This window comes from Triticum aestivum, chromosome 7B, assembly GCF_018294505.1.
Source record: "Triticum aestivum cultivar Chinese Spring chromosome 7B, IWGSC CS RefSeq v2.1, whole genome shotgun sequence".
In the NCBI taxonomy this organism is placed as follows: domain Eukaryota; kingdom Viridiplantae; phylum Streptophyta; class Magnoliopsida; order Poales; family Poaceae; genus Triticum; species Triticum aestivum.
Window position 1 is genome coordinate 523,496,378 of NC_057813.1, and position 9,267 is coordinate 523,505,644.

The 9,267-nt window shown below is 45.9% G+C and overlaps 1 protein-coding gene across 1 annotated transcript; it reads left to right on the forward strand.

Annotated features, from left to right (window-relative positions):
- Positions 1 to 561: 561 nt before the first annotated feature.
- Positions 562 to 4,425, forward strand: LOC123160285 (adenylate kinase 3). The gene is made up of 6 exons (XM_044578086.1): positions 562 to 908; positions 2,377 to 2,522; positions 2,609 to 2,728; positions 3,026 to 3,193; positions 3,816 to 3,905; positions 4,100 to 4,425. Exons 1-6 carry the CDS (start codon positions 806 to 808, stop codon positions 4,196 to 4,198), a joined length of 726 nt encoding a protein of 241 aa, XP_044434021.1. The 5' UTR covers positions 562 to 805; the 3' UTR covers positions 4,199 to 4,425.
- Positions 4,426 to 9,267: the final 4,842 nt, after the last annotated feature.

The window sequence follows — 9,267 nt, forward strand, 5'->3', positions numbered from 1 at the left end:
AGTCGTAAGAAAAGAGTTTTTTTAAAGAGAAGATTTTTTTTCTTTTGACCGAAAGACTTTACTTTATTAATCAAATAATAGTAACATTGTCCGCTAGTAGTATTATGATGAACTCAGGCGGGCATCAACCCAAAGAGAAGGGTTATTTGCACGTCCCCATCTAGCCAACTCATGAGCTACATAATTTGTCACTCTACTACAATGCTCAATATTAACCCTTTCGAAATCTAGTACTCCCTCTGTTCCATAATATGAGAACGTTTTTGGCACTACACTAGTGCCAAAAACGTTCTTATATTATGGGACAAAGGGAGTAAAATAGTACGACAATCATCAAAAACCGGCGCTGCCATTCTAGAATACCCTTCGTTGCAGTTTATAGCATCCATCACCGTGCTGTTGTCTGATCTCACCGCCAGATTAGAGCATCCCGGATTTTTTGCTAGCTTCAGCCCCTCAAGCAAGGCAGCTGATTTCTTTTTTGAGGGGTAGAAGAGAAGAGATATGCCGAAATCATAATGGACTCTTTTTCTTATATGTCGGCCGGGCCCAACAAGGGGCAGCACGCCAGCACCCCAACCCAGATCCTTCGATTTCTACGTGCCCAGCAGGTTCCCAGCCGCCGTCACGACCTCGTTTCTCCCGTCGCCTCTCACCAGCACGCACCAAACCTGCAGCCCCTCCCCCTAATCTCATTGCCTGTTTCCACCCACCCACCGGCTTCACCTTCCGAATCTCGGACGCCTCCGCGCCGGTCGCAGGGCACGCGACTCGAGTTGTTTCCGTTCCGTCGGCGGGGGAAGAGATGGCGGCGAACCTAGAGGACGTGCCGTCGGTGGATCTCATCACCGAGGTGCTCCGCCGCGCCAAGTGCAGCTCCAAGCCCGACAAGCGCATCATCCTCATCGGTAAAGCCCGCTCTTCTTTTGCTTCCGCTTGCAAGGTTTCTTTTGCATCCGAGAGGGAAATCTGTGCTCAGACTCGGCGTATCTGGAATTGTTCATACTTCCAATGTGGAGAGTTGAATTGGGGGCACTTAAATTCACAATGGTAGAATTAGCTGTAGTATCTTCACAGGGAGATTGGTTCTAACCGCTTTGGGTGCTGACAATTAAGGAATCATTAGAATTTCATTGATGACAGATATGAAGAATTCTCTTATTTGTGTTGCCACCTAATTAGTAATTGATAGATGTGTGGAATTTTTCACCCATGAAAGTTTCTAGAGGATGATGAATTTTTCATCCCGCAAAAAAAAAGAAAGATTTAACAGAAAGGACTTGTGAATAGTTCTTTAGTGTCATAATCACTTTGGTACCATGTGCATGCCTTTTGTGGTTGGTGAGGAGAAAAAAGTGGTATTCTTTGAGTATGAGTAAAGATATACTCCCTCCGTCCCATAATATAAGAACGTTTTTTATACTAGTGTAGTGTAAGAGGGAGTAGATTAAAAGCCATAACTAGGGAAGAAAGGTATTTATGGGAACGTTTGGATCCCTCGCCTGATTGCCTTGCTAGGCAGGGCCAGCCTTGCCGACGGAGGCGAGCCGAATCGGCTCGCTCGATGAAACGCGAAAAAAGCTGGAAACCGCTGGTAACGAGGCGTGCTCGCCCAGAAACCAAATGCCCCGCTTCCTTGCTGGGCCAGGCTAGGCGAGCGCTTGCCTGAGATCCAAACGTTCCCTATATTCTTTCCTTTTCTTTGTTTGTGTCGCCTTTCGCTGGATCCAATGTGTCTTCATTATTGTTTTCTCAGTGGTACCACAAATACAAGTGACGTTATTTATTTTGTTTAGTGTTGGCTGCTACCAATGTGCTAACCTTTTCCATCCTTGGTATAGAATTGAAACTCCTGAACTTTTGAGAAAATGACTTGTGAATAGTTATTTTGTGTCTTTTACTATGTCCAGCAGAGCTGACTACCTGATTCACAACTGCACTTACGTCATTGTTTTTGCATTGACAAATTTTTATATTTTGGCAACAAATTTGAATAAATCAAATGCAGTCAATATGTGCTACTACATATCAAAATTTCTTGCAAGGCCTTGTTTCATTCTGCGCCACAGCTTGTTAGGAATATTGATCTTTATAGCTAGTAGGTAGTATTATCTAACTAGCTGCATCTGACTAGTTGCCTGGCTAAAGGAATACAAAATTGCATTAAAGTATCTGAATATGATTGTGTACGGAAGAGGTGAGGTTGTGATACACTTGCAATGCTTTTGCATATGCTGAAGAACACACACATAAATATCAGTATACTTCTTTAACTATCTATTTCATCTAATTCCTTAACACAAAGTGCAACTTTTTATATTCTAGATTGCTCTATGCTTGGGCAATATGACAATGTGACATGTATGAATTCTGTAGGTCCACCTGGCTCTGGAAAGGGTACGCAGTCGCCCCTTATTAAGGATGAATATTGCTTGTGCCATTTAGCCACTGGTGATATGCTGAGGGCTGCTGTTGCTGCTAAGACTCCTCTGGGGATCAAGGCTAAAGAAGCTATGAACAAGGTAGGATTTCAAGAAGCAAACTACTAGCAATTAAGAACCAGCAGAAACCTGGTTTGTTAATTCCTTTGTTTCTTGACATTTTGTAGGGAGAGCTTGTTTCAGATGACTTGGTTGTTGGGATTATCGATGAAGCCATGAAGAAACCCTCTTGCCAGAAAGGTTTTATCCTTGATGGCTTCCCTAGAACTGTTGTTCAAGCACAAAAGGTCCTTGGTCAATATGCATCACCTTGAAAAGCATTCTTTCTATTATAATGACTATATTTGATACTACCTCCGTTCCTAAATATAAGTCTTTCTAGAGATTTCAATGCGGACTACATACGGAGCAAAATGAGTGAATCTACACTCTAAAATATGTCTATATACATCCGTATGTAGTTCTTATTGAAATCTCTATAAAAAGACTTATATTTAGGAACGGAAGAAATAGATGATAGTAGTTATGTTCTGGGGAGCTTCTTTTTTGGGCTTCCTAACGGTTTGTTTGAACAATGGCTGCAGCTCGATGACATGCTGGCAAAGCAAGGTGCTAAAGTTGACAAGGTTTTAAACTTCGCAATTGATGATGCAATATTGGAAGAACGAATTACTGGCCGCTGGATACACCCATCGAGTGGCAGATCTTACCATACAAAGTTTGCTCCTCCGAAGACTCCTGGAGTTGATGATGTAAGTCAAATGCAGAATTCTGGGCTGTGCCTGTATATGTCATATTTGCATGAACTTTTTTAGATCATTATCATTGCTTCTCTCTTGCATGCCACCCCCTCAGTTTGCCTCACATTTAACTGTGCTAAGCTACTATACCCAAATATGTTCAATCTTTGGCAAATGTTTATGTTGTGGATGATGAGTTTTCTAGTTTGCTAGATAAAGTCTAGGATTAATCTTCTTATGGCTCGCTTCTGGTTGTAGGCGCAATAAGTTTGACTACTAGAGTGATGTTATGATTTGTTTAAATAGTTGAATATGCCCTCATGTTCTATTTTTATGGATGTCTTCTATAGCGCAATATATCCTTTCCTTCCCTGAAAATATGCCCTTTACAAATTACCAGAAATAAATATATTTGACATGTTTTTGCAATAAGTAGAGATTATACATCATTGCTATTATTCTGAACTTTGGTTGTCGAGGCATATGCTACTCTTTTCTGTAAGAGTTTGTATGTTTCATCCAGAAAATATATGCGCACCTGTGATTATTACATCCCTTTGATACTATATAGTTTTTCCTCAACTGGCATTTTGGTGCAAACTATTGACCTCTGATTCTTCTCCTGTTTACCAAGGTTACCGGAGAGCCCTTGATTCAAAGGAAAGATGACACAGCTGCGGTTTTAAAGTCAAGGCTTGAGGCTTTCCATATGCAGACCGAACCTGTATGTTTTCTCAGCCAACTATGTATTCTTCATATCTTTCTTCAGGATGAAACGGTTCTTCTGTTATTGTCCATCCTTTTGTCGCATACTTCCATTAGTGTCTTTCCTGCCAAACTCTGGTTTCACCTTGCATCAAGCAAAGCAGTTGCTGTTCAGTGAATGTTTTTAATCTGAAAACTGTTTGCTTCTCCCAGGTGATTGACTACTACTCCAAGAATGGCTTGGTGGCAAATCTTCATGCAGAGAAACCACCAAAGGAAGTGACCGTTGAGGTGCAGAAAGCCCTTCAATGAAGCATCCCATTTTCACATTGAAAACGGCATGTACCAAAGCCCTTGCCTGGGTTCCTAGAACTAGGAAGTAATAAACTGATACCGGCATCATATGATTCACATTTTCCGCCTGCCATGTGCGTGATTGCACCATTTTGTTACAGCTTTTGCAAGCTCATGATTGGTCCGAGCAATTTAACCATGCAAATGAACATTCTTTTATACATATGGACATCTTTTTTCATATACATGAATGTTACTTTATGTCACAATACCTTACCATGAACATATGTTTTGGAAATGTATATGTATTCTTTTAGGAGATTATTAGTTTTACCCCTTACAGATGTTGGCGACAAGTAACTCACATTTGTATTTTTTGTTAATTTTTTCCACCGGGGTTAATGCTAGAGTTACGGTTATAGGGTAATGTGACAGGCTGTTCTGGAGGAAATCTAGCGGTGGTTAAAATCAAGGGGGGAGGTTAACGCCGCAAGGCAGCAAGGGCACCCGGACGAGACTTGCCTGCTCCTCGCGTGTGCGCCCATCCGTGTTTCCGCATACGTGGCTTGATTTGATTGGAACAAAATAAGGTTTGACCCTATCCCTTAAAATCAGGGGGGATGATTAGATTAGAAAGGAAAAATGAAAAAAGACAGAGTGGGAGCACGGATGTGAGCAGGGCACCCCCCACCCAACCCCACCCCAAAGCCACAAATTGTGCGATTGACAAGTGCATTTTGTATGTCAGATTGGTTATTTTTTTTTGAAACGGAGGCAAAAGATTTGCCTCATCCGCAGAAGAGAATTGCTCGGTTAATTAACGAAAAACCGAGCGAAAACCATCACAAACCGTTGAGCGGCACACACAGATATCTTACACACACCTTTACAAAGAGTGCCTCGTTGAGCTAGCACACAGACGTCATCGTCATCACTTCTCCTCGAACAGGCGACATTGCCATCCCTAATCCCCGAGTAAGCGACTCCGACTTCGCTGTAGACGAATATCGACTCTGAAGGAAAGATCCGAAGGAGAGCCATGCAAGACTGGCGCTGTAGAAGACCATCGAACGGACCACTTGCTGCCTGTCATCGTTGCCACAGGGGCCTCGCCGCCGCAGCTCCGACTTCACCGCAACAAACAAACCAAGGTAATCCCACGAGCACGTCAGAGAAGAGCCGACTACCACTGCAATGCCTCCGACTTCACTTGCTCCATCATCGTTTCACAAAAGTCTCAACAACACACTAACGCCTTTACCACCCACCCTCACCAACGGGTCCCTCTAACCGGATTAAACTTCAAAATCGATGCCCTCAAGAGGGGAACGACGCAAACGCGCCGCTAACGATCGATCCTCCTGATCTGGGGTTTCCCCCGGAGCTGTCTTTCGCAGAGGAAGAGAGAGCATCCCGTCAACGCCTTCAAGAAGGTTACGGCGTCCACGGCCGCCATCGTCACAAGCTCCAGCCAAGGCCAGAAATAGGTTTTCACCCAACTCTCATAATCCTCCAGTCGACAACCAATCCGGCAGCTCACCTTCCCTCCATGCATCTCCATGCATCCTCCACCTCGGCATCCTCATCACCGCATCACGCCAGACCTCACCATCTCCTCGCTGGGCCACCAAGCAAGCGACCTCCATGAGCAGACCCCTGTCGCCGCTTGCCGACGACACTCCAACGCGATAACAACGCCGACCCGTCGCGCCAAGCCCCTTGTAGACGACCTCACACGCAGCACACCACACCCCAGCCACGTCCAGAGCACATCCCCGAGCACCTCCAGCAGGCCCACCGCCCACGCGCTCATGCACCCGAGGACGCTTAGTGAGCCGAAGCAGAGGACCGGATCCACGCGGAAGACGCCCAATCTGCCGCCCAGGCAACACGCCGCTGTGCAGACGCCACCACTTGCCCGTCGCCGTGATCTGCGCCGGACCTCAGTGGGCCGCACAGGTTGCCGGCGTGTGGCCCACTGAGGTCCGGCGCGGGTCAGGTTGGTTATTGAGCGTGAGGTTATTGAGGATCTTTTTGAGAAATATCGGCACTTTATTAATCAAGCAACAAAATTACAAAGATTCTCCTGGATACAAACCGGAGAAGGACGAAAACAATAAAGACCATTACAGTCCATACAAGACTTAGCTAAACTACGAGCTAAAACATTAAAATGCTGACGAATATGCTTGAAAATAGCAGAAGAAAAGCATGCTTGATGTCTGCCACAGAACGATCACGGATAGAATAATTAACTCGCTGCACCAAATAGATGTCTGCCATAGAACGATCACGGATAGAAGAATTAACTCGCTGCACCAAAGAGAGGTTGTCCGAGGCGAAGATCACCAGAGTTGCAAACTGTTTGCTTCTCCTAGGTGATTGGCTACTACTCCAAGAATGGCTTAGTGATAAATATTCATGCCGAGAAACCGTCAAAAGGAATCGTTTTCTTTTCAAAACGGGGCAAAAGATTTGCCTCATCGATTAAATTAGAGGAGAATAGAGTTACAGAGTGTTACAAAAGGCCGAGAAAACGGCATGACAGTTACTCGCGCAATGCAACTTTCCATAATTTCTTGGCCCCCGCTGTAACCCAAAGGTTGGCCTCATCTACAATAAGCTTTAGAAGGATTGGAGGCGGTGGGCTCTTGTGGCGGAACACTCTAGAGTTCCTTTCATTCTATATTGTCCACGACACTAGCATGGTAAGGGAGGCCATGACACCCCGATCAGGGTTGTTGGAGTTGGTTCGTCTATCCCACCACTCCAGAAGGGATCCCGCAAGGTGCCAGCCATTAGTGTCCAAGTGCACTAGACCATATTTTCCAATGATCAAACGCCAAAGCCTATTTGAGAACCGACATTTGACAAAGAGATGGATGCCCGTCTCTTGCTCCTGCATGCAAGGGGGCATAGGCCACAATTAGCCCAACCACGTCGCTCCAGCCGGTCAGCGGTCCAAATCCGATCTTACAGTGTCAACCAAGCAAAAAAATTCATTTTCGGGGGTGCCCACACCTTCCAGACCATGACGTCCATGGGGGAAAGCGTCAAACCAAGGAACTACACCTTGTACGCGGTCGACGCCGAGTATAAACCATTTGTAGAATGTTTTCATATAATGTCATCTTTTGAGTGCTCATGGAGCTGGAAGTCGTGAGTGAGCATCCAAAGGGTAAAAAATTCACGGACGTGGTGGCCGGTGGTGGTGGCCGGTGATGACGGTGTTTGGGCTGATCTCGAGCATCCAAGCATTCCCCTTGAGAGCCTCCCGCACATTCCAGTTCTTTCTCGTCGATGCCTCAAATGCCCGAGCTGATCGGCACCTCTCGTATCCAGCCCAAATATGGGGCGAATATGGGGGCGCTCCCGCCACGCCGGACTCGACAACCCGACCTCACCGCAAATTATACCAAATCCTTCCCACCTCAATTGTCGGATCCATTTGTTCTCTCCTCTTTTCTTCCTCCTCCGCGCCGTTCGTCTCGCAGCTCTGCCGCCGAGCGCGATCTGTAGTCGTTCCTAGCCTCTATGCTGCCACCTCCAGCAGAGCAGTCCTCTCTCCCATCCTCGCCACGGGGGACGTCGTCGCCGGCCCGGACATCACCGTGTTGTGTCCGACAACTCTTTGGCTCCGCCTTGCGCTTGATGTGTTCGACACATTGTATGACTGGATTTTTTGTGATTTTATTAGGGAAAACGACGGATTCCGATGCTTCATCGGACAAGCTGTATGGACCGACGGAGCTTGATCAAATGATTCAAGATGAGTTCTTTGATTCCTCGGATTTGGATGAAGAAGTGGACATGATCATACTCATGAGCATGCATGAGGAAATGGAGCGGCAAGTGGAGCATATTCTCAACTTCAATGGCTCAATCAAAGGGAGAAGAGTGATCAATCGGGATAGGGTGTCTAGAGCTCGGCTACTGCAGATGGACTACTTTGCTCCGAAGCCTACTTTCCCGGTCGATCCATGGTTTCGTCGCCGTTTTCGCATGCGAAAACCATTGTGCACATTGTGGAGGGAGTGGAGGCAACGAGACTACTTCAAGCTCATAAGGGATTGCTGTGGTCAACTCTCTTTCTCTGCCAAGCAGAAGCGCACGACTGCTCTATGGATGCTTGCACTTGGTACTGTTGTAGATGCCGTTGGTGAGATGGTCAGGATGGGGGAGGGCACATGTCTGAAGACTACTGTCAAGTTTGCCCGCGCCGTGGTGGAGGTGTTTGGACCCGGGTATCTTAGAGAACCAAATGTGCAGGACACAAAGAAGTTGTTGGCTATTGGAGAGGACAGGAGGTTTCCAGGAATGCTCAGATAAATTGATTGCATGCGTTGACAATGGAAGAACTGCCCCAAAGGTTTGCGGGGAATGTATCAAGGTCACACCAAAGAGGACACCATCATACTAGAAGCGGTGACATCATATGACTTACGAATTTAGCATGCTTTCTTTGAAATGCCGGGTTCTCACAACGCAATCAACGTGCTTCAACGATCTCCAGTGTTCAGGAGGCTTTGCAATGGGGAATCACCGCCGTGCAACTACACCGTCAACGTCCGAGACTACAACATGTGATACTATCTTGCCGATGGCATCTATCCTCAGTGGGTGGCGTTTGTGAAGACCATATCCAGACCGCATGGCAATACATAGAGTCACTTTGCAACAATGCAGGAAGCGGCTAGGAAGGATGTGGTGAGGGCATTTGGTGTGCTTCAAGCCCGTTGGGGAATTGTTCGTGGGGCTGCAATGATGTGGGAATCACAAACTTTGTGGGAGCTCATGACATGTTGTGTTATTTTGCACAATATGATTATCGAGGATGAGGGTGATGGTGTAGCCCAAACCAATAATTTTGAAGCACATGGAGAACAAGTTGAAATGCCGGAAGATCAAGATGCAACTCATCTTATGAACTTTCTGCAGATGCATCAGAATCTTCGAGATCACCAGGTGCACGCGTAGCTACTCAATGATCTTGTGGAGAATATGTGGACCCACAATGAAACCAAAGTGCTGATGTTTGAGTTGTGCACTTCAAATAAATTTTATGTAAACACTATTTATGTTCGGTA

Excerpts from the sequence above, each read along its gene's own strand:
- LOC123160285 (XM_044578086.1), top strand. The coding sequence starts at position 806 with ATGGCGGCGAACCTAGAGGACGTGCCGTCGGTGGATCTCATCACCGAG. Across the intron at positions 3,194-3,815 it reads AGACTCCTGGAGTTGATGAT|GTTACCGGAGAGCCCTTGAT; the intron begins GTAAGTCAAATG and ends CTGTTTACCAAG. Across the intron at positions 3,906-4,099 it reads TCCATATGCAGACCGAACCT|GTGATTGACTACTACTCCAA; the intron begins GTATGTTTTCTC and ends TGCTTCTCCCAG.